At 40.9% G+C, this 25,491-nt stretch overlaps 1 protein-coding gene across 3 annotated transcripts in view; it reads left to right on the top strand.

Moving 5' to 3' along the window:
• Positions 1–2,016: 2,016 nt before the first annotated feature.
• Positions 2,017–25,491, top strand: part of YTHDC1 (YTH N6-methyladenosine RNA binding protein C1) — a 39,288-nt gene continuing 15,813 nt past the window's right edge. The window contains exons 1-9 of one of the 3 annotated variants that reach the window (XM_060781395.2): positions 2,017–2,279; positions 16,464–16,565; positions 17,902–18,233; positions 19,560–19,941; positions 22,111–22,200; positions 22,671–22,724; positions 23,418–23,512; positions 25,024–25,132; positions 25,216–25,333. In XM_060781395.2, coding sequence (XP_060637378.2) covers positions 2,252–2,279; positions 16,464–16,565; positions 17,902–18,233; positions 19,560–19,941; positions 22,111–22,200; positions 22,671–22,724; positions 23,418–23,512; positions 25,024–25,132; positions 25,216–25,333 — 1,310 coding nt within the window. In that variant the 5' untranslated portion in view covers positions 2,017–2,251. The remainder of the gene's footprint in view (positions 2,280–16,463; positions 16,566–17,901; positions 18,234–19,559; positions 19,942–22,110; positions 22,201–22,670; positions 22,725–23,417; positions 23,513–25,023; positions 25,133–25,215; positions 25,334–25,491) is intronic. The other 2 variants (XM_060781398.2, XM_060781397.2) reach the window with 2 other exon arrangements.

The following is a 25,491-nucleotide window of genomic DNA, read 5'->3' as shown; positions in this document are numbered from 1 at the left end:
GAAATCCAGGTACGCTACATCCACGGCATTCCCTGCATCTACCCAGCTTGTAGCTCTATCGAAGAAAGAGATCAGATTAGTCTGACATGACTTGTTTTTGATAAATCCATGTTGACTATTAGCGATGACTGCATTTGTTTCTAAGTGTTTGCAGACCACTTCCTTAACAATCTTTTCCAGAATCTTGCCCGGTATCGACGTGAGGCTGACCGGACGGTAGTTGTTTGGGTCATCCTCTGGGTGGATCTTCATCTTTACTCTCGTGGCTTGTTCTTGGTCTTGCAGCTCTTCTGATGTCTGAGGTGGAGTATCCATTGGCCTGGAGAGCCCAGTTGAGGTGGTTCAGTTCATCTTGGAGGAGGTGGGGTTCGCAGATTCTTTTTGCACGGTCTGCCAAGGCTTTAATGGTGCTTCTTTTTTGACTTGGGTGATGGTTGGAGTTTTTATGTAGATATCTATCTGTGTGTGTGGGTTTTCTGTAGACGGTGTGACCCAATTGTTGATCTGGTTTGCGGATGACTAGGACATCTAGAAAAGGCAGTCTTCCTTCATTTTCTTTTTCCATTGTGAATTGGATTTTTGTTAAGATGGTCCAGGAAACTGTTGAGTTGTGTATGCCATGTTTGGTTGAATTCCATCGTTAGTGGAGTTCAGAATACTCTTTGATTGTAAGTGAACTATAAATCCCAGCAACTACAACTCCCAAATGTCAAGGTCTATTTCCTCCAAACTCCATCTGTGTTCATATTTGGGTATATGGAATATCCGTGCCAAGTTTGGTCCAGATCCATCATTGTTTGAGTCCACAGTGCTCTCTGGATGTGGGTGAACTATAATTCCCAAACTCAATGTCAATGCCCACCAGTTTTTTCTGTTGGTCAGGGGAGCTCTGTGTGCTAAGTTTGGCCCAATTCCATCATTGGTGGAGTTCAGAATGCTCTTTGATTGTAGATGAACTATAAATCCCAGCAACTACAAATCCCAAATGTCAAGGTCTATTTCCTCCAAACTCCATCTGTGTTCATATTTGGGTATATGGAATATTCGTGCCAAGTTTGGTCCAGATCCATCATTGTTTGAGTCCACAGTGCTCTCTGGATGTGGGTGAACTATAATTCCCAAACTCAATGTCAATGCCCACCAAACCCTTCCAGTGTTTTCTGTTGGTCATGGGAGCTCTGTGTGCTAAGTTTGGCCCAATTCCATCATTGGTGGAGTTCAGAATGCTCTTTGATTGTAGGTGAACTATAAATCCCAGCAACTACAACTCCCAAATGACAAAATCAAAAAATTTTGAGTGAAGGACATACATTGGGTTCTTAGGTGTCTTGTGCCCAAATTTGGTGTCAATTCATCCAGTGGTTTTTGAGTTCTGTGAATCCCACAAACGAACATTACATTTTTATTTATATAGATAGAAGATAGATAGATAATGAATATTATGAAATATAATTTAATAATAATGCTGGCTTTTGTATTGGGTGATGATGATGATGATGATGATGATGATTGTTATGTGTGTATGTGCAGCTTTCTTCTCACTTCCACCTCCGGAGAAAGAGGTGTAAAGTAGGCTTGGGCAATCCATGGTTCTAAATGGTTCTAAAGTATTTACAAAACTAAAGTTCTGGTGGTGAAAATTTCAGAACTCTAACAAAACTCTCAAAATTTCATGATAAATGGCAGTTCCTAATTGGTTCTGTCATTAAAATTACCAATAATGAAATAATAATGAAATTTTGAAAGTTTTGTTAGAGTTCTGAAATTTTCACCACCAGAACTTTAGTTTTGTAAGTACTTTAGAACCATTTAGAACCATGGATTGCCCAAGCCTAGTGTAAAGCTCGTCGCAATGAACCAAGACGTTCCCGATGTGAGCAAAGAGATGGAGTGCTCTATAAATATATATATCTCTAGGCTTGACGTCGACAGAGCGAACGGCACTTCGCATGCTATGACGTCAGCGTGCGTGAAAGGCGAGGTGCATTGTGGGAGGCAGGGGATTGTCGCGTAGGGAGTCGGGACGGAAGCGAGGGAGGAGGAGGAGGGGCCTGCGCAGTCTCCATTTTGGTCGACGGTGGGGAGCGGCAGAGGAGCGTCGCTCTGCTTGAGGCTCTCGGGCCGCTTCTTGTCATCGCTTCCTTGCCCTCGTCCACATAAGCGAGCGGCGAGCACGCTCTCTCTCAGGCGCAACAAGACGCCAAGGCGCCGTCTGGACGAGGGAGTCGGCGGCGGCGGTGGTAGCGGAACGATGGCGGCCGAGAGCCGGGAAGAGAAAGGTACCCGAGAGCCGCCTCCCCCTCCTTGGTGAACCTTCTCGCTGCCATAGCAACGGGGCCTGGGTGGGAGGCGGAGGCGGGGGCCTCGCGTAGAAGCGCTGCCTGGGAAGGTCGCGCGCTCGCCCTACTCTACCCCAGGCTCGGGCCTTGGATCCCCTTCTTTCAAGGAAAGGTCGCCTCGCAGGCCTTCCTTGCCTCCCTCCCCCTGTTTCACGAGAATCTTCGGGGAGGAAGGGGGCACTTCAAGCCCCCTCTACACTGCCATACAGAATCCAGATTATCTGCTTTGAGCTGGATTAAAGGCAGTGTAGACCAGTGGTTCTCAACCGTCCTAACGCCGCGACCCCTTAGTACAAGTCCTCATGTTGTAGTGACCCCCAACCATAACGTTATTTTCGTTGATACTTCATAACTGTAATTTTGCTACAGTTGTGAATTGCAATGCAAATATCTGATATGCAGGATATATTTTCAGTCACTGGACCAAATTTGGCACAAATGCCTGATACGCCCAAATTTGAATACTGGTGTGGTTGGGGATGATTTATTTTGTCATTTGGTAATGCTGGAGTTGCTGGGATTTATAGTTCACCTTACATCAAATAGCCTTCTGAACTCCACCAATGATGGAATTGAATCAAACTTGGCACACAGAATTCCCATGACCAAGAGAAAATACTGGGAAGGTGTGGTGGACATTGACCTTGAGTTTTTGGAGTTCATCTATATCCAGAGAACACTGTGGACTCAAGCAATGATGGGTCTGGATCAAACTTGGCACAAATACTCAATATGGCATTTGGGAGTTGTAGTTGTTGGGATTTATAGTTCACCCACAATGAAATAGCATTCTGAACCCCACCAATAATAGAATTGGACCAAACTTCCCACCCTAAACCCCCATGACCAACAGAAAATAATATGTTTTCTGATGGTCTTTGGTGACCCCTCTGACACCCCCTCCCGACCCCCACAGGGATCCCGACCCCCAGGTTGAGAAACACTGGTGTAGACGCATAATCCAGTTCAAAGCGGATATCTGATTTGATAATTTGGATTATATGGCACTGTAGAAGGGGCCTTGGTTTCTCCACTAGCATATAGTAAATGTGTTTTTGATCCTAATTTAAAACAAAAACCAGCACATAGGTGCTTTTTCCAAGTCATCAGATGAGATATGTCTGCATGGTTTGAGGCCTATCATTAAAATATCCAACCTATTTCCCTGGACATGCCCAGCATTTTCAAATTTTAATTCTTACATTTGGCCCTGCCATCGGTTTTTAATTGCACCGTGTCATTATCGTATTGTTTTGCTTTCTTATGAGTTATTTATTGTTGTATTGTTGTTATGTTTTATGATGTATTTGGGCTCGGCCTCTTGTAAGCCGCACTGAGTCCTGTGGGAGATTGTAGCAGGGTATAAATAAAGGTTTATTTGAGCTGGATTAAAGGCAGTGTAGACGCATAATCCAGTTCAAAGCGAATATCTGATTTGATAATCTGGATTATATGGCACTGTAGAAGGGGCCTTGGTTTCTCCACTGGTATATAGTAAATGTGTTTTTGATCCTAATTTAAAACAAAAAATAGAGGTATAAATAAAGGTTTATTATTATTATACAATACATACAATACAGCAATACATGGAGCGAGAGTTGCCAGATGTTCAAGATGGGTTTAAAAAAGGCAGAGGAACGAGAGACCAGATTGCCAATATCCGCTGGATAATGGAGAAAGGCAGGGAGTTTCAGAAAAACATCTACTTCTGCTTCATTGACTATTCTAAAGCCTTTGACTGTGTGGATCATAATAAATTGTGGCAAGTTCTTGGTGGGATGGGCATACCAAGCCACCTTGTCTCTCTCCTGAGGAATCTGTACAAGGACCACGTAGCAACAGTAAGACTGACCACGGAACAACAGACTGGTTCAAGATTGGGAAAGGCGTACGGCAAGGCTGCATACTCTCACCCAACCTTTTAAACTTGTATGCAGAACACATCATGCGATGTGCAGGGCTTGATGAATGCAAAGCTGGGTTGAAAATTGCTGGAAGAAACATTAACAACCTCAGATATGCAGATGACACCACTCTGATGGCCGAAAGCGAGGAGGAGCTGAGGAGCCTTCTAATCAAGGTGAAAGAAGAAAACGCAAAAGCCGGGTTGCAGCTAAACATAAAAAAAACCAAGATTATGGCAACAAGAATGATTGACAACTGGAAAATAGAGGGAGAAAATGTGGAGGGCGTGACAGACTTTGTATTTCTAGGTGCAAAGATTACTGCAGATGCAGACTCTGGCCAGGAAATCAGAGGACGCTTACTTCTTGGGAGGAGAGCAATGTCCAATCTCGATAAAATAGTAAAGAGCAGAGACATCACACTGGCAACAAAGATCCGCCTAGTCAAAGCCATGGTATTCCCGGTAGTAACCTACGGATGTGAGAGCTGGACCTAAGGGAAGGCTGAGCAAAGAAAGATGCTTTTGAGCTGTGGTGTAGGAGGAAAGTGCTGAGAGTGCCTTGGACTGCGAGAAGATCCAACCAGTCCATCCTCCAGGAAATAAAGCCCGACTGCTCACTGGAGGGAAGGATACTAGAGACAAAGTTGAAGTACTTTGGCCACATCATGAGGAGACAGCAAAGCCGACAATTATGCTGAGAAAAGTAGAAGGTAAAAGGAAGAGGGGCCGACCAAGGGCAAGATGGATGGATGGCATCCTTGAAGTGACTGGACTGACCTTGAAGGAGCTGGGGGTGGTTACAGCCGACAGGGAGCTCTGGCGTGGGCTGGTCCATGAGGTCACGAAGAGCCGGAGACGACTGAACGAATGAACAACAAATTATTTATTTATTTATTTCATAGAATCATAGTTGGAAGAGACCTCATGGGCCATCCAGTCCAACCCCCTGCCAAGAAGCAGGTATATTGCATTCAAAGCACCCCTGACAGATGGCCATCCAGCCTCTGTTTAAAAACCTCCAAAGAAGGAGCCTCCACCACACTCCGGGGCAAAGAGTTCCACTGCTGAACGGCTCTTAATCAGGAAGTTCAGATGGAATCTCTTGTAGTTTGAAGCCATTGTTCCGTGTCCTAGTCTCCAAGGAAGCAGAAAACAAGCTTGCTCTCTCCTCCCTGTGACGTCCTCTGACATATTTATACATGGCTATCATATCTCCTCTCAGCCTTCTCTTCTTCAGGCTAAACATGCCCAACTCCTTAAGCCGCTCCTCATAGGGCTTGTTCTCCAGACCTTTGATCATTTTAGTCGCCCTCCTCTGGACACATTCCAGCTTGTCAATATCTTTCTTCAATTGTGGTGCCCAGAATTGGACACAGTATTTCAGGTGTGGTTTAACCAAGGGTAACATTACTTCCCTAGATCTAGACACTATGCTCCTATTGATGCAGGCCAAAATCCCATTGGCTTTTTTTGCCGCCACATCACATTGTTTGTGCTAGATGTGAGCTCTGTGTTACAGCAGTTCAGTAGTTATTTAAATGCTGCATAAAACGTGATGGACAACATTAAAACGTGTAGAAAATATGGGTTGCTCTTCCACTACTGAGTATTTGTGGGCAGAATTAAGAACAAAGCGGGGTAAGAGGAATAATGTATTTAAATAGACTTACTTTACAAGTGTGAGTCGGCCCTGTTATCACACAGCTTGATCCTTGACATAATTATGCATTTATTTTTAGGTTCAGTGCTTGTTTTAAAAATAATTTTAGAAAGCTTTTCAAACCCAAGGAGGGGGGGGGGTCCTTTTTGCATTTCACAGGAACAACGTACTGCAGAGTGGTGACTGCAGTAGTTCTGCCTTCTGTGTGCTGAGGCAAATATTGACAAGGTAGTCTTGCACAGTCAGGTTTATGTAGGAACACCTTATATAGGTGTATCATGATGACTATGAAATGAACTGGAAGATTGTAGCCTGCATTTTCATTTCCATCTTGTCTCCTGGAGATGCCATCAGCTGGAGATGCCTCTCCCCAACACAAACTTGCTCTGGGCCAGAGTGAAGAGAGGGGAGGCCAGGGGACAGTTCCACCTTGTCTCCTGTGCTATTCTAATAATATAATATATTGTATATACATATAATATTTATAGTATTAGATATATAATACTATATTATATATCTAATACTATATATCTAATACTATATAATATTATATATTATATACTAATAATATAATATATTGTATGTAATATATACCTTCTGAGCCGCTCGTGAGTCCCCTTCGGGGTTAGAAGGGCGGCATGTAAATGTCGTAAATAAATACATAAATAAATCTGAACTGCTGAAGATTAGACTATAGGGATAATATTTGAGGATGGAAGGCTTAGATAGTAAATTGTTAGTTCATAGGCAGTTCACCAAAGTATGTTGCTTGTACTTATGAATTTGAAATCTTTTTTTAGACTAATGTATAATTTGAGGTTCTTGTAAAGATGGGAAATAGAAATTTTAAACTGTAACACCCATAAAACATTTTTGTGGGCTTTCTCAATACCTACTTTACATGTGTTACACATTAACCGTATTTTGTTTTGTTGGCAACTCCTCTAGTCTGGGGAAACTGCTACAAAAAGCTTTTCTGGTTAAACATACCAATAAAAATCTACTATTAGGATGGCACTGATCTAGTATTAGGATGGCACCAATACTCAGAATGAATTATTTGCTTTTGATGAAAATTATGTTCCCAATCACATCTCTGCCAGATCACCTGTCAAGGAAAAATTGCATTTATATACATACACATGCATATTCTGAGGGTGCCTTGGACCACAAGAAGATCCAACCAGTCCATATTTGAGGAAATAAAGCCCACCGGTCGTTGGAGGGAAGGATATTAGAGGCAAAGATGAAGTACTTTGGCCACATCATGAGAAGACAGGAAATCTTAGAGAAGACAGTGATGCTTGAGAAAATGGAAGGAAAGGGGAATAGGGGCCGACCAAGGGCAAGATGGATGGATGGTATCCTTGAAGTGACTTGCTTGACTCTGAAGGAGCTGGGGGTGGTGACGGCTGACAGGGAGCTATGGCATGGGCTGGTCCATGAGGTTACGAAGAGTCAGAAACGACTGAAGGCATAAACAACAACAACACATGCACACATATTAGGGAAAAGGCAGAACTACTTAATGCCTTCTTTGCCTCGGTCTTCTCACAAAAAGAGAGTCTTCAACCTCAGCAAGATGGAGTGGATGAGGGTTTGGAGGACATCCAACCCCAAATTAGGAAAGAAGTCGTTCAGGAATACCTGGCCGCTCTTAATGAGTTCAAGTCCCCAGGGCCAGATCAACTACACCCCAGAGTATTGAAGGAACTAGCGGAAGTCATTTCGGAACCATTGGCAACCATCTTCGAGAGTTCTTGGAGAACGGGAGAAGTTCCAGCAGATTGGAGGAGGGCCAATGTGGTCCCAATCTTCAAGAAGGGAAAAAAGGATGACCCAAACAACTACCGTCCGGTCAGCCTCACGTCGATACCGGGCAAGATTCTGGAAAAGATTGTTAAGGAAGTGGTCTGCAAACACTTAGAAACAAAAGCAGTCATCGCTAATAGTCAACATGGATTTATCAAAAACAAGTCATGTCAGACTAATCTGATCTCTTTCTTCGATAGAGCTACAAGCTGGATAGATGCAGGGAATGCCGTGGATGTAGCGTACCTGGATTTCAGTAAGGCCTTCGACAAGGTCCCCCATGACCTTCTGGCAAGGAAACTAGTCCAATGTGGGCTAGGCAAAACTACGGTGAGGTGGATCTGGAATTGGTTAAGTGGACGAACACAGAGAGTGCTCACTAATGCTTCCTCTTCATCTTGGAAAGAAGTGACAAGTGGAGTGCCGCAGGGTTCCGTCCTGGGCCCGGTCCTGTTCAACATCTTTATTAATGACTTAGATGAAGGGCTAGAAGGCATGATCATCAAGTTTGCAGACGACACCAAATTGGGAGGGATAGCCAATAGTCCAGAGGACAGGAGCAGAATTCAAAACGATCTTGACAGATTAGAGAGATGGGCCAAAACTAACAAAATGAAGTTCAACAGTGACAAATGCAAGATACTCCACTTTGGCAGAAAAAACGAAATGCAAAGATACAGAATGGGTGACGCCTGGCTCGAGAGCAGTACGTGTGAAAAAGATCTTGGAGTCCTCGTGGACAACAAGTTAAACATGAGCCAACAATGTGACGTGGCGGCAAAAAAAGCCAATGGGATTTTGGCCTGCATCAAGAGGGGCATAGTGTCTAGATCTAAGGAAGTAATGCTACCCCTCTATTCTGCTCTGGTTAGACCACACCTGGAATATTGTGTCCAATTCTGGGCGCCACAATTCAAGAGAGATATTGACAAGCTGGAATGTGTCCAGAGGAGGGCGACTAAAATGATCAAGGGTCTGGAGAACAAGCCCTATGAGGAGCGGCTTAGGGAACTGGGCATGTTTAGCCTGAAGAAGAGAAGGCTGAGAGGAGATATGATAGCCATGTATAAATATGTGAGAGGAAGCCACAGGGAGGAGGGAGCAAGCTTGTTTTCTGCTTCCTTGGAGACTAGGACGCGGAACAATGGCTTCAAACTACAAGAGAGGAGATTCCATCTGAACATGAGGAAGAACTTCCTGACTGGGAGAGCCGTTCAGCAGTGGAACTCTCTGCCCCGGAATGTGGTGGAGGCTCCTTCTTTGGAAGCTTTTAAACAGAGGCTGGATGGCCATTTGTCAGGGGTGATTTGAATGCAATATTCCTGCTTCTTGGCAGGGGGTTGGACTGGATGGCCCATGAGGTCTCTTCCAACTCTTTGATTCTATGATTCTATATAAAAAGCTAATCTGTTCCCTATTATATGTAATGAATGAATAAAATTCTATATTTCATTCTAGGATTATTGATCTTGGATAAACTTCCAGTACAAGTTGTGATAGCATTTGCAGCACATACTTGTTATACTATTTAATGTTCTGTAAGACGCCATGTATCCATAGGAAATATGTTCATGGCCAGACTGCTGATAGTGGAAACCACGGATAGCATCAAACACCATTAAACCAGCTTACTTTGACTCCTAGCATATTACAGAGTTAGAGGTGCTAGAGAAATATCTCTGCTAGGAATTTGTATGGCATGGTAACTTTCTGGGGAAGCATAAAATAAAGTCATCTGGAGGATTTAGCAAGTTCCCAGAGGGACCTTTTTCTCTGGGTGCTAGTAAGCAAAACTGTAACTCTGGTTTTTGCAGATGATGAGGATCTTAGTCTATATAGAATCATGGTGCAAGGAATATGCTCTCAGTGAAATTGCATAAACTATGGCAGAACTTAATGATGTGGCAGGTATGTTGGATCCAAGTCACTTAGGCTTTTAAATCGTTTAATTGTTATCTTCCATGAAAGTCAGGATAGGCTCTATCCAGTAGATCAAATACAGATAAAAGAGCACTATCATCTTGATGGAGCTCATGTGTGCAAGAGTACAGGAATTTGGACCATCTTAAGCTTCTGTACTACCGTAAACAATAAATTCTTATACAAAACATTTCAGTAATCTGCCTTTAAAGTCATAAAGGCATGAGTGGTGATGACTAAGATTTGAGATAAAATACCTCATAGTGGAAATCTAGCACAGTAAGAAACTTCAGCTCTTCTGGAAACCTATCTAGCATTAAGAGAGTGAGAAAGCTGTAGTCTAGCAACATCTGGAGAATCTTAAGTCGCCATGGTCTAGATCAGGCATTCTCAGACTGTCACACTCTAGCTGTTTGAGCCTCCAACTCCCAGAATTCCTGGCCATTGAACAGCTGGCTAGGGCTTCTGGGAATTGGAATCCCAAACAGCTGGAGGGCTGCAGTTTGAGGATGCCTGGTCTAGATTGAGGAAGGCAACAGTGGGAGACCAGGGAGATATTTGGAGGCAAAAATGGCCCTCGAAGTCTGCACTTTCCCCATCCCAGCTCTGCATTTTGAATTCTTAAGGAATGTTAAAGCCCTTGGAAAGGAGCACCATCTTCTGCAGCCTAGTAGTTGACATTAGTTGAGTTTGCACACCTGCTTCTAGGTGCTAGAACCGAAACCATAACAGCAATGTCTGAAATAATGACAAATATAACTAGTTTAATGACCCCAAATGCATCTCCCTGATGCCCACTGTAATATGTATTCTATAGTTTAGATATCTAGGTTTCCTGTTCTTGCGTCTATAGCAGTGGTTCTCAAACTGTGGGTCCCCAGATGTTTTGGCTTTCAACTCCCAGAAATCCCAACAGCTGGTAAACTGTATGGAATTTCTGGGAGTTGTAGGACAAAACACCATGGGACCCACAGGTTGAGATCTGTGGCCATATCTGCCTTGACACTTGACTCCAAATCTATTCCAGAATGCAGAACTCTGAATTGCCTCTGTGGAAGTCTGTTCAGCCAGCCTCAGGACTACTGTAGAGGTGGGGAGGGCTCCTGGCCATCCCCTCTTGTTCTGATTGTAGCAGAGACAACCAACTCTGAAATGGCTTGTCGACTGGAGTGCTAGAGCAACATAGGAGGGGAAAGAAAGAATCGCCCCTCTTTTTTCTCTTTCCTTCTCCAATTGCCCTTTTGTCCCAGTCAATGTCATTGCAGTCAACAAGAGATGGCGACTAGCCATTTTCAGCTGGTGGTCAGTTCTAAGACAAGACAAGGGGCACTAAATCTTATTTCATGTCTTCATACCACCTGAACCCATGATATGAAATGACCATATAAATAGGTTTGGGGAGACTCTGAAGCATCTCTTGGCTTTTTGCAACATGGTTCCATGCTGCATTAACCTGAATCGGCTCTCGCATAGTGGTAAAATATCCATGTAGATGGGCCCTTATTCTCTAGCAGACTGACCTATGTTCAGATAGAAGTTGTCTAGAATAAAACTATAAAACCCTTATTGAATGTGATTATAGTCTCTTGGGTTTTGATTATATTTATGATTTAGAGTAGCCTTTGACACATTTAGGCATGCTCTGCTTAAATGGAAATGGTTTCTGAGACAGTATGAGTCTCTGTTGTACTTTTACTTGGAAATAATATATTGACTGAATGTGCTTATACAGTTATACTTCAGTTACAAAATAGTTATTGTCCTGGGATTTATTTCTTTAAAGAAATTTCAATATTAGAGTTAGAAATAGCTTGGAAGGAAATGGGATAGGTTTCTTCCTCCACAAAAAACAAAACAACAGTTCAGTATATCTCAGCAAACTTACAGAAAACTAACATGATACACATGTGAAATAAATGAAGCAAATCAGGGAAATTTTGCATAGACAAACTATTTTGAGTATTCTAGAGACCACTTGAATGCTCCTTGCAAAATTAGTTTTTTCCAACAATTTCCACTTTGCTTATGATTTTTGTTTTTGTGGGAAAGGTATAGATATGTTTTTTTAACAAAACATGGAAGCTGAGGAGGCAAACTAATCCACTTTCCCCCTTTTGTTTCTGTTTTGCTCTTTACACATGTTCACTAAGTGCTTCTGAAAGCATCTATTTACCTTACCTGATATACATAAGCACAGCAGCAGTAGGATCTCATTGGCATTATTTCCCAATTCAAGCTGCATTGCTTTATTCATTGCAAACATGCTGCTGTATGTATGGTGAAGGAGGTCTGTATAAAAATGCTTTTCTGAAGACCTCCTGCACCATCTTCCCAATGTCAATTCTGCTTTTTAAAAAAGGCTTCCAGCTGGGCAGAAAATAAGAAAGGCTTGGCCTGGGCTGTGCCTCCACAAAAAAAGATGTCATAAAAAGATTGTCTTTGCCAGAGGCTTTGCTAATCCAAGAATTCCTGTATTACAAAATTGAAAAATATTAAGTTGGTTTCCAAATTCTGTAACATAGAAACCTCAGGTCCATAATCTGATCTTGTAGAATACTGTGACAAGATCTAGAGTATTTGAAGCAAGGAAGGGTCAAGAAATCACTGAATAAGAATGACAGAGCTGTTGCTTACCTGAAATTTTGTCCAATGTTAACTATAGTTTCTGAAGTATTTGGAAAGCCTTGTTGCATTTCTTCAGACTTTTGAAAGATAAAACGAGGGCTGGATTTTTAAATGACCATGTTTGTTGCAGTATCCTCATTTTTAGGGAAAAGGCCAATTTATTATGTATTTGTTATTACTAGTTCATATTTTTACAGGTCTGTAAAAGTTTCTCCCTCACACTCCTTGGCCAGCTCTAGCTTTTCCCATTTGAGCTATGATAAAGGAGGAATAGAAAAATACAAGATATCAAAAAGAAAAAGGTATTAGTTTTGGTAGTGTGGGATGCAGAAAGAGCCCTTCCCCAGCAAAGAGTTGCCAGAGAATTATTCCCCCAACAATGGTCTAGGAAGGTCTAAAGGGAACAATGTATTGTCGAAGGCTTTCATAGCTGGAATCACCAAGTTTTTGTAGGTTTTTCGGGCTGTATGGCCATGTTCTAGAAGCATTCTCTTCTGACGTTTTGCCTGCCTGCGATGGCACAGAGGGTTAAATAAAGTTTTTGTAGGATTTTCGGGCTGCATGGCCATGTTCTAAAAGCATTCTCTTCTGACGTTTTGGCTGCCTGCGGTGGCGCAGTGAGTTAAAGCCCTGTGCCAGCAGGACTGAAGACCGACAGGTCGCAGGTTCGAATCCGGGGAGGGGCGGATGAGCTCCCTCTATCAACTCCAGCTCATGCGGGGACATGAGAGAAGCCTCCCACAAGGATGATACAACATCAAATCATTCGGGCGTCCCCTGGGCAACGTCCTTGCAGACGGCCAAATCTATCACACCAGAAGCGACTTGCAGTTTCTCAGGTCGCTTCTGACACGACAAAAAAAATCTTCAGAGGTTGTGAAGTCAGACCTCACAACCTTTAAGGATGCCTGCCATAGATTCAGACAAAACGTCAGAAGAGAATGCTTCTAGAACATGGCCATACAGCCCGAAAAACCCACAACTCCTCAAAGGCAACAATGTTTCTCCTCTTCTGAAAAGGGATTTTTAGTTTTTCTCTTGACGTCTAGCACCAAGGATCAAGTTTCTTCTTTAGGATAAACTAACATACCACTAAGCTTCATTAACTACTTGGTTTCATCTGTTTTCCCTGAAACAAGAACTTGATTTTTTGTAAAGAGGAAGGGAGCTAGAAGCAACTTTCTCTTTCTAAATTTGTGCAGCAGGGGCTCATCTGCAATACCTCTAGTCCCAGCCTACTCTAATTGTACCCTACCCACAGGTCCACCACTTTCCCTTTGTGCTGTCAGATTGCTATCAAATTTCAAATTACTGGGCTTGAGACATCATGAGAGATCATGCCAGTGATATTTGACAGTAGGTGTTGGTCCTATATCTTAGAGAATTTCATGGAGCTTAGGAAGCAAAAAAAAACTTCCAGGAGCTGTATGTTGCCCAGAGACTGCACTTTACCCATTTTCAGAAGAGTAGTGTGCATCCAATTCATACTGTTTCGTATATTTTGAACTTAGTCCATAGTACACAAGAATGTTTGCCCTTTGCCAAAAATCAAGTTTCTAACTAGACACTCTATATTCCATTGAATAACAGTGAGCAAATAGCAGAATTGTGAACTGGATTGGGAAGAGAAGACTTTATTTCTCAAAAATGTACCTGATTGGAAGAACTTAAAGATCTGTGCTTGAAGTAAAATGAACTCATCAGTAGCAAAATGAATATTTTTTTCTAATAGGCTGTGTACTAGGCATGGGCAAACTTCAGCCCTCCAAGCCAGTAGGCTTTAGGAAGTTTAAGTCCAAAACACCTGGTGGGCCAGACTTTGTTCATGCCTGCTGTATACTGACAAATTTGTGAACATCCTGGGATTCCTCCATGATGACATGATGGCAACAGTCTTAGACAGCAGTGACTCCCAAAGTGACCCATTTAAGGTGAAATCAGGTGTCAAACAGTGATGTGTTATTGCCCCAACCTTATTTTCTATATTCGTCACTATGATACTTCATCTTGTTGATGGGAAGCTTCCCACCGGAGTGGAAATGATCTATTGGATAGATGGCAAGCTATTTAACCTCAGCAGACTGAAAGCCAAAACCAAGGTTACAACAACATATGATATATAACTCCAATATGCTGGTTACAACGTTGTCTGTGCACATTCAGAAGAAGACCTGCAAGCCACTATAAACACCTTTGCAGAAGCATACGAGAAGCTCGGTCTGTCATTGATCGTCTAGAAAACCAAAGTGCTTTTCCAGTAGGCACCAGCCAATCCATCTGCAATGCCAGCAATACAGCTTAGTGGTGTAACATTAGAAAATGTTGACTATTTCTGCTATCTGGGCAGCCACCTCCCCACAAAAATCAACATTGACACTGAAATACAACACCGCCTGAGCTCTGTGAGTGCAGCATTTCTCCGAATGAAGCAGAGAGTGTTTGAGGACGGGGATATCCTTAGGGATACCAAGGTGCCTGTTTATAAAGCTCTTGTTCTTCCAACCTTGCTATATGCATGTGAAACGTGGCCTATCTACAGACTTCACATGCAACTCCTGGAACGATTCCATCAGCATTGCCTCTGAAAAATCCTGCAAATCTCTTGGGAAGACAGGCGGGTTCAAAGGCTTGATCACCGTCTCCCAAAGCAGTTGCTCTACTCCGAACTCAAGAATGGAAAACGGAATGTTGGAGGACAGGAAAGGAGATTTATAGATGGGCTCAAAGCCAACCTTAAAAACTGTAGCATATACACCGAGAACTGGGAAGCCCTGGCCCTAGAGCACTCTAGCTCAGCTGTGACCAGCAGTGCTGTAAAATTTGAAGAGGCACAAGTGAAGGGCAAAAGAGAGAAACGTGCCAAGAGGAAGGTGCGTCAAGCCAACCTCGACCAGGACCGCCTTCCACCTGGTTACCCATACCCTCACTGTGAGAGAACATGCTGGTCAAGAATAGGACTCCACAGTCACCTATGTACCCACTACCAGGGCAGTGCACTTGGAGGGCAATCTTACTCGGACAGCGAGAGATCGCCTAAGTATGCTGTAGCTGACATGAATTTCCATCACATCCTTCCTCTATAATTTATTACTGGCAATTGAATATGAAAATGGGATCCAAGTCACGGTAGCACAGCCTTTTTCAGTGTGTTATTTGAAGTAGTTTTATTATAAAGATCAATTTTAATTTTTTTAATGATATCTGAGTATTTTGTGCAAGGGGTTATTACTGTTTTCACATATCATAGGCTACCAACCAAGTCCCATCCACATGTTTGGCCTGCTATTCTCATAAACCCCAGCCACAGAGCTGGTTGTTCAACGTTATCAGAATTGTAGGACAAAACCTCTGGAGTGGTTGAGAATGATAAGTGTGAAACCTAATCTGAATATTGTTCTTTTTTTTATAATGAGGATTGAATTTTCAGTGACACCATGATCAAAACACTGACTTTATTAGTTTCACTCTTGTTGGAGTTTTTACGAAAGCAAACCCAGAATGCGTGCAGTCCTGTCCAGACTTCCCTGCCCTTTGTGCATCCACAATGAGTAAATATGAGCCAAGTAAATGGGAAAATCAAAATATACTCTTAAGTAACAGAGTCAAATAAGCAGCTTCAAAAACACAAAATATCCAGCTTTGAAATAGCTCAGTCCATCTGCAGAAATAAAACTCACATAAAGTCCTTAGCATTAAATTCATGCATCTTCTTTGTAGATTTCTTCTTTCTTCAAATGATGCAAGGATACAAGTATAATAGGCTCTCAGCCTGGAATTTACTTCATGTAAGTTCTGAAGCAAGTGTTTCAGTAAGTCCCAAAATCCATTCCAAAAACTCCCCGAGTTATACCCCACGCAGGGAATAGTTCAAGCTTGTTAACCTTGTTAACACACACACACACACACACACACACAGAGGAGACGATCCTTACAGAAACTTATTTATTATTTATTTATTTGCTTTATTTCTATACCGCATTTTTCAGCCTAATTAGGCGACTCAATGCGGTTTTGTCATATATACTTAGTCATATACATGCATATACCGTAATAACTCTTAACTGAAGAAGAGCTTGACTATCTTAAGTAAAGTGATGAAAGAAAATATGTATGATTTTGGAATGTAGCACTATTGAAGTCGATATTACACCCAGATACTGCTGTTTCTGAATGTCTTTTTTAAATCACATTTTGTTTACAGATGGTGAATTGAATGTTCTGGAGGATATCTTGACTGATGCACCTGATCATGACGATGAGCTGTATAACCCTGATAGTGAGCAAGATAAAAGTGAGAAAAAGGGTATGCTACTTGAGGTTTTGGGTATTCCTCAAAGATTCTGAGGAAACAGAATAAAGATCAAACTAAACATGGTGCTGTTCACATAACTAGCCATTGTGTTAACGGCATTATGTCTAGTTTGGTTCTTACAGTGAAGTTCTGGCAGTGTGATCTTTACAGCACACTCAAGGAAGAGCATCTACTTATAGTGCCACTTCCCTGTTTCCTATTTCACGACAACATTGCTCTACATTGCACATTCTTTTTGAAATGTCCAGTGTCCTTCCCCCCCCCCCCCTGCCAATTTTCAAAGGCTATTTGAGCTCTTAAGAATTCATTCTTTTGTTATTCCAGTGCATGAACATCACATTGACTAAAACATTAACTGTACATCAACAAAACAGGCAATACATAAGATCCTCCACAATAATACGAGCTTCTGCATCAATATTAGATATTGTCAAAAAGCTATAATTCCATCTTGATTGTAGTATGGATTAAAATAATATGTGAATTTATGGTTGATTATGTTGCATTTCCCCCATTACGATCTTTCCCCTAAATCTCTCTGTGTAATATATAAGCACACACAGAGGCAGTTACCAACATCCAACTCCTAGTTACAAATGGGGGTGAAGCAACAGGAAGTGAGAGAAAATCTATCCCTAGGAAAAGTTCACTAAAATCAGTAAATATAAAGTTAAAATCAGAAAAATAAAGGCAGTGCAGTTCATTCACCCACACCTAGGCTAAATGACCTATATGCATTCTGTCTCTCACCAAACAAGACAGAACATGGTTTGTTCTGTGTTAATTTTTTTTGCTTGTTGGAAAAGAAATACAGCAGAATTCTGGTCATCAGTATACTATAATAATTTTAAAAATGGTGTGAATGTAATAGAAGCACTCAGATATGTAATGAAGAAGCAGTCAAAATTCCCATAGGGAAGCATGTTGAATAGGATAGCCAAATTGGGTTACTCTTTGAGACCTTTGTCTAGTCCAATGGTTCTCAACCTGGGGTCCCCAGTTGTTTTTGGCCTTCAACTCCCAGAAATCCTAACAGCTGGTAAACTGGCTGGGATTTCTGGGAGTTGTAGGCCAAAAACATCTGGGGACCCTAGGTTGAGAACCACTGGTCTAGTCATTTTGACCATTAAACTTCAGTTTTCAGAACTTTAAATAGTGAATAATATTAGAATTTGTGTATGTCAGTGGTGTAAAACAAAATGGCTTTTAGCACTGTGTCCTTATGCCTAATACGTTTGCTTACCTTGTTTGTTGAATATTGGTTCAGTAAAGTTCAGGTACTCTAAAATACTTCAAAACTTGTTTTTGTTATTGTTTTAAATTTAAGGATCCAAAAGAAAAAGTGAGAGGATGGAGACCGCAGACAGTAAGAAACAGAAGGCTTCTTTGCATTCCTCAAGGCAAATACTGCCAAAACCTCCAAGTTCAACTGTTAGCAACAACAAAAGAATAGTGAGCACAAAAGGAAAGGCAGTTTTGGAATACAAGAATGAGGAATATCAGAGGTCTGATAGAAACAAGCGGCCAGAAAGTGACAGGAAGACTCGAATGACAAGCAGCAGCTCAAGAGATCCGTATAAACCTCAATCTGAAAAGGCATGCGTGAGGAAAAGGGATGCTGACAGAAGGGCTAAGTCCTCCACACCAGATGCATCAGCGGTATGTATTGACCTGTGCTTTATAGTCCTTGTAAAAGATGCTTGAGAGGGAAGACTGAAATTTGTAGCCCAAGTACAAATGATCCCCTATCACTTCTTCTTGTGGAGCCCCCAGTGGCTCAGTGGGTTAAACCCCTGTGCTGGCAGGACTGAAGACCGACAGGTCGCAGGTTCGAATCCGGGGAGAGGTGGATGAGCTCCCTCTATCAGCTCCAGCTCCTCATGCGGGGACATGAGAGAAGCCTCCCACAAGGATGATAAAAACATCAAATCACCCGGGTGTCCCCTGTGCAACGTCCTTGCAGACGGCAATTCTCTCACACCAGAAGCGAATTGCAGTTTCTCAAGTCACTCCTGACATGACAAAAAAAAAGTCTTATGCAGAGGCCTTAGGTTATGCTGTCAACAGAAGTTTTTACTTCTTTGGCAGCATCCTGATTGTGGAATTTCTACTCTTGCTAAAACTTGCTCAGTTTTAGCAGGACATCCAACTGTTAATAGGTTTTAATGATGCTGTTCTCTTGCATAAGTTTATTCCTATTTAAATGTTTGTATGTGTTAAGTTTTAATTCTTATATTGTTACCATTTTATTGTTAGCTGCTTTGAGTCTCCTTTGGCAGAGAAAAAGCAGGGTATAAATAACAACAACAATAATATTTATTTTATTTATTTACAGCTTTTATATTCCGCCCTTCTCACCCTGCAGGGGACTCAGGGCGGATTACAGTGTACACATATATGGCAAACATTCAGTGCCAGTTTTGACATACAACATATACAGACAGACAGAGGCTATTTAACTTTTTTCTGGCCACCAGGGGAGCTGTCGCTTTCATCGTCCATCTGCGACACTGATGAAGTACTTCCGCATTCCCTGCATGCTTTTGCTGAAGTCTTTATGTCTTCATAAATCAGTTAATTTAGCCTCCCCACACTTTAAGGTGGTACCTTATTTTCCTACTTGACAGATGCAACTGTCTTTCGGGTTGCAAAGGTCGACAACGGGCTACACAATTGGTTGGAAACCCACTCCAACCCGGGCTGGCTTCGAACTCATGACCTTTTGGTCAGAGTGAACTTAATGCAGCTGCGCCACATATTCTGTTTTGCTTTAATTGTGTGTTGTAAACTTTGTAATGTTATGCACATTGCTCTGATGGTGCAATGATAAACTGATTTATAAGCATTTCAGCACATAGTTTAATATAGAAGATACATTTGAAAGGTTTTGATAACTAGCAAAATATCAGCTGTTCTCTCATGTAGGTTCTACGAGCTTTCTCTAGAAAAGCTAGGCATTGATGACTGTTGATGTTATTCAAACAGAGAGTAAGGCATGATGTGGACAGACGGACAAGCAGGTCCAGCCACTCTTCAAAAGAAGAAGTGAATTCTGAAGAATATGGTTCAGATCGTGAAACAGGTAGTAGTGGCTCCTCTGATCCAGGAAACACTGAGAATGAGGAAGAGGAAGAGGAGGAAGGGATGGAGGAGGAGGAAGAAGAAGAAGAGGAAGAAGATGATGATGGAGAAGAAGATGAAGAAGTAGAAGAGGATGGAGATGAGGATGAAGAGTATGATCAAGATGAGAGAGATCAGAAAGAAGGAAATGATTATGACACACGAAGTGAAGCTAGCGATTCCGATTCTGAATCTGCATCCTTTACTGATGGATCAGTCAGATCACGCTCAGGCTCAGAAATATCAGGTAGGGAGTGCAATTTAATTGTATTCTATACTTATCAGTACTCAACTACTTCATTTAAATGTGACTAGAGAATATGAGCTTTGATATTACTGGCAGGTGGCAAAAGAGCCCCACAAGCCTGGAAAACATACGCCAAAGAGTTAACTAGTATCTTGCTGAGTTTTATGATCAAAGGCTGTGAGAAACAGAACAACCTAAGAAGATTGCTCTTTCTCCAGTAGTTGTTTTCCCCCAATTTTGATTCTTCTCATATTATGGAGAAAAAGTTTTCAAGTAGTTTTACAGTACATACCCCACTTATATACTCATCTATGCCACTATTGATCACAATATCGAGCAAGATATCTGGCTAAAGGTATGCTCTGGGGCAAAAACCTCTGTAACAGTTCTGGGGAAGACTTGTTGACCAAGACCTGAGATGTAATCAAAGACAAGGTATTAGTTTCCAACTAATTGGAAACGATTTTGTAAACATAGTCTAGTACAGTCAGCCCCATTCACTCTTGCTGGAGAATTAGGGGCACAAGGAATCTGCAAAAGTGAGGAAACTAAATAAAAAACATTATTTTACTCAAGGGAATGCCTCTCTTGCAATCTCTAGATCCTTTAGCACAACTCTAGTTAATTTCTGCTGAAAGTTGATCATGGAATCATGACGAAGGGCTGACAAATACCTAGAAAAGGGTTCTCTCTAAAAAAAGTCTCTAGGTGCTTCAAGATTCATGCTTGGAAGACCTGGAGATTCCTAGATAGAACATAGTAATTAAATCGATGAATAATCAAATTTGTAAAATTGAAAACCACAAGTGGGAATGGCTTACTGTAAAACATTGGAATAGAAGGACTGAAGGGCAAGGAAATTAGGGCCTTTTCCTTCTAAATTAGATTTCAAACTTGAAGCCCAATTCCTTTTGTCAATGATTTTACCTCTTGGTATTTCCATATTAAACAGTGCCCCTTTCTGTTACTGTGCTTCTTTCATGCTGTTGTCTTCTTAGTCTTCCAAAGCTTCGTTCATTCAGAAACTCTGTAACAGCATTAGTTTTCGCAGTGTAGTGTGACTGCCACTTACAGAAAGAACTCTATCCATTTTAGTGACATTTGTATGCTTCTAGTTCAAGTACAGCACTTTCATGAGGTTCACTGGTAGTGACAGGAACTTCCCTTGGCTTGTATCACTCAGATATTACCAGAGTGAGATACAGAACAGTGAAGGCAAGCGTGCTGAACTAACATGTACTGTATATTCTCAAATGTAAGCCGACCCAAATATAAGCCAAGGCACCTAATTTTACAACAAAAAATTGGGAAAACCTGTTGACTCTAATATAGGCGAGAATGAGAAATGCAGCAGCTACTGGTACATTTCAAAATAAAAATAGAAACCAATTAAATTACATTAATTGAGGCATCAGTAGGTTAAATTTTCTGAATATTTATATAAAACTGTAATTTAAGGTAAGACTGCCCTACTCTGATCAAACCATTATTCTAACCTTCAATGTAAATGTGTTTTTGTATTTTTCCAATAATAATAGAGTAAAATAATAAATGTAATAATAATAGAGTAAAATTATAAATGTAATAAAAATAATAATAAAGTAATGTAAATGTAATGATAATAATAAATAGAATAAAAACATAAATATAATAATAATAATCCAGTAAAATAATAAATAATTCATTCAAGTATAAGCCGGGGAGAGGGGGGTTCAGCCTAAAAGGGGGGGGAGGTGGAAAAACTCGGCTTATACTCAAGCATATATGGTAAATATTGGGTTTTAAATGAGATATGTGCTGCATTTGTTCCTAGAAATGCTTGCTAACTTCTAAATCATTGTGATAGGGTAAAGAGAGCTACCAAGGCTTTAAAATGTTTGACTGAACACCAGAGAATCAGAAAGAGATGGGCTGATCTTGAAATTTCTTGAGGTTCCCAGGCGACATGCTGTGTTGCTGCTCAAGTCAAACAACCAAAATTCCCTTGAGTTCTAAAAAGAAATCTCATACTTTTTTGGCAGAATAATTGATTTCTGAACAAATAATGAAGGCCTAATGAAGAAGTAATCTTTAAAATTGTGAGAATGAAATAAACTACTGTACTGGCCTTGCAAGCATTTCTGATGGATGTTTTTGGTATGAATCTGTTGCTTGTTTTGGTGGTCTTAGATGAGAAAAAGAAGGCAAGGAAAAGAGCTAGAGGCATCTCTCCCATTGTTTTTGATAGAAGTGGAAGCTCTGCATCAGAGTCATATGCAGGTATTCTGTTACTGCTTCTCTTACTACCATGATCTGCACTAAAATCCTGAAATTGCATTATACAAAATAATTAGTGGGTCATAGAACCCTATTGGACATGTAACTGGACAAGGTGGTATTTTGGCATGTTCTGTGTGATTTATTTGAGCAAGTAGGCTTTTTTGTTATGTCAATGCTATTTTGTTGCATAAGTGGAATTTTCACTTTTTAAAAACTTGGAAGATGATGATTCATTGACTAGTTTTCTGAGGAGAAAACTAGTCCAACAAAACAAACCAACCAAAATGAAACTACCTAAAATTCCAAAACAAACCCTTGTGCACTTTAAGCAGCATTCTTCTTGTGTGTGTGGGTGCGCATCAGGAGGAATAATTTGTCATGAATGAAAATAGTATGTGAAAAGACTGTAAAAGTTGTATCGTATCTCTATTAAGGCTCAATCTGAACAAATGTACTTTGGCTAAATACAGGTTCAGAAAAGAAGCATGAGAAATTATCATCTTCCGTTCGTGCTGTCCAAAAAGGTATAATTTCAATTCGATTTTTAAATGCATGCTGCCATTGCAAGCTATTGTGTTGGTGTTCATTAATTTACATTAAATGTGGTAATGTTCTGATGTACATGGAAATTATGGTAAACAAATGATGTTTTCCCATCTAAATTTACTAATTTGCATGTATTTTGTAATTGCAAAAAATACAATTGGCAAGCAATGAAATGGTGCAGTGATATTTGAAAATAAAATTCATATAGAAATGGATTTCTTGGGATCTTATATTTTACTGTAGTAAACTAAGAGAGAAACCTGTCAGAACATTACTAGTGTCACATTGGCTTTTATCTGAAACTGCTTATTTTACTTTTAAGAGCTTGGCATTGCATGCTGTGACATAAATGTGAAGGTTAAATTTGCTGGAATGGTGTAATCAAATGATTTTGGACCAAAGGTCCTGTAATGGGTTTTGTAGGACTTGTAATCCAAAGGATCTGGTGAGAAACAAGTTGCCTGTTCCTGATTAAAAGGCACAGTTCTCAGATATTGACCATATATATCTTCTAATATTAGAAATGGAGCTTGGGCAAATTCCACTGGGATGAAAAATAGCCGTGCAACAGTAATTGTTAAAGCTTGTGTTACAAAAAGCTGTGAATAGACATGTGTTTACTTCTGGGTATGGTAATGCCAATACAATTACCTTTCTTTTTTCCCTTCCAGACCAAACCAGCAGACTTAAATACATTCTCCAAGATGCAAGATTTTTTCTTATAAAAAGTAACAACCATGAGAATGTCTCACTTGCCAAAGCTAAGGTAAGCCAGATTCCACATGCAAGATATTTTCAAGTAATGTCTTGTATGCAGAAGCTTTGTTTATTTGTTCAATCGCTTCTGACTCTTCGTGACCTCATGGAGCAGGCCACACCAGAGCTCCCTGTCAGCCGTCACCACCCCCAGCTCCTTCAAGGTCAATCCAGTCACTTCAAGGATGCCATCCATCCATCTTGCCCTTGTTCGGCCCCTCTTCCTTTTTCCTTCCATTTTTCCCAGCATCATTATCTTCTCCAAGCTTTCCTGTCTTCTCATTTTATGGTCAAAGTACTTCATCTTTGCTTCTAATATCCTTCCTGGAATAAATTGCTGTTTTTAATTATTAAACCTTCAACTGTTTCTTTGACATAAGATCTCTTGCAAAGAAACAACAACAATTTTTATTGATTAGCCAATTGGCCTTATCAAAAACAAACAGTGCAGACATAACATACAACATACATTTAGTCCTCTTAAAATACAAATCTACAGGTAGCCATAGATATATGCATCAACTATCCTCGTCTCCCCTACACTGCACCCCAATCTGATCCATGTACTCCAATCTCTTTTTAGCAGTGTTTACAGCTTGGGAGTGCTCCTGGAGCCGACTCTTCAAATGTCAGCCCACGTAGATGCGACGGTCAGGAGTCTGATAGGCCAGCTGTGCCCCATCCTAGCCCGCAACATCTACAGATACCCAAATATATTTCTCCATGCCATCAAAACACAAATAGTGGTGCATGCACTGGGAACCTCAAGGTTGAACTTCTGTAATGTGCTTTTATTGGGTTACCTTTTTGCCAAGTTTGTAAACTCTAATTAGTTCAAAACAGAGCAGCCAGACTGGTTACAGTAACATCTAGGAGTAAGCATATTGCACCCATCCTAAATTCAGTTCACTGGTTGCTAATTAGTTCCCAAAACGTGATGGTTTTGATCTTTAAAGCCCTACATGGTTTGGGTTCAGGTTACCTAAAGGATCACCTTCACTCATACAATCCATGGCCCCCTTAGGACACTCAGGTCCTCTGGAGGGGCATCTACTCGAACCAGCCAAAACCTGACTGGCAGCCATCACACAGAGGATCTTTTGTCATCAGCTGCCCAAAGACTCTGGAATTTCCTGTTGGAAGAGCTTCCAGCGGGCCTACCCAGTCACCTCTGAATCAAGTTTTGAATTTACATTCTATTAACATTGCATGTTCATTTTGTGCCCTGGGTTTTTTTTTATAATTATGGGGTTTTATCTATGTATTTTATTGTAAATTTTTTATGTTCATATGTTTTGCCTGCCTCAAGCCGCTGGGGGAGGCGGGTAACAAATTATTGTTATTGTTATCATTATCAATCAGTAGATTTCAAATATTTCAGTCTCTTTCTCAGTCCTCTGTTGTATCCATTTAATTATTGGGATTAAACCTGGGATGATATATTTGTTATCAGTGTCTTTGCCATTGAGCTAAACTCAAAATCTCCTTGATATATAATTGCTTGTGTCCTTACCTCTATAGGGTGTCTGGTCAACTCTCCCAGTCAATGAGAAAAAACTCAATGCAGCCTTCAGATCAGCAAGGAGTGTTATCTTGATATTTTCTGTGAGAGAGAGTGGAAAATTCCAAGGTAACTAAGAGAAGTACTTAGATTGAAAGGTATTGCAACATTATTGTTGATCTTCCTTCAATGGAGTATTCCAATTCTTCTAGGATTTGCAAGATTAGCTTCTGAATCTCACCATGGAGGATCTCCTATACATTGGGTGCTTCCTGCAGGAATGAATGCAAGAATGCTTGGAGGCGTGTTTAAGATAGATTGGATATGCAGGTACAATGAGTGGAAAATCTTATAAAATGGGTATTGTGAAGGATCTGGTTTGGGGAGAATAAAATCTAAGTATATCCTCGAAACAAGCAGATAACATTTCTGATGGAGTTCAACACTGCGTAGTTTCAGAACATAGTGAAAGCTTTCTTTCTAATGTG

This window comes from Anolis sagrei, chromosome 6 (genome assembly GCF_037176765.1).
Source record: "Anolis sagrei isolate rAnoSag1 chromosome 6, rAnoSag1.mat, whole genome shotgun sequence".
Lineage (NCBI taxonomy): Eukaryota > Metazoa > Chordata > Lepidosauria > Squamata > Dactyloidae > Anolis > Anolis sagrei.
Note: the sequence above shows the minus strand (reverse complement) of the source record. Positions and strands in the feature narration are given on the sequence as shown.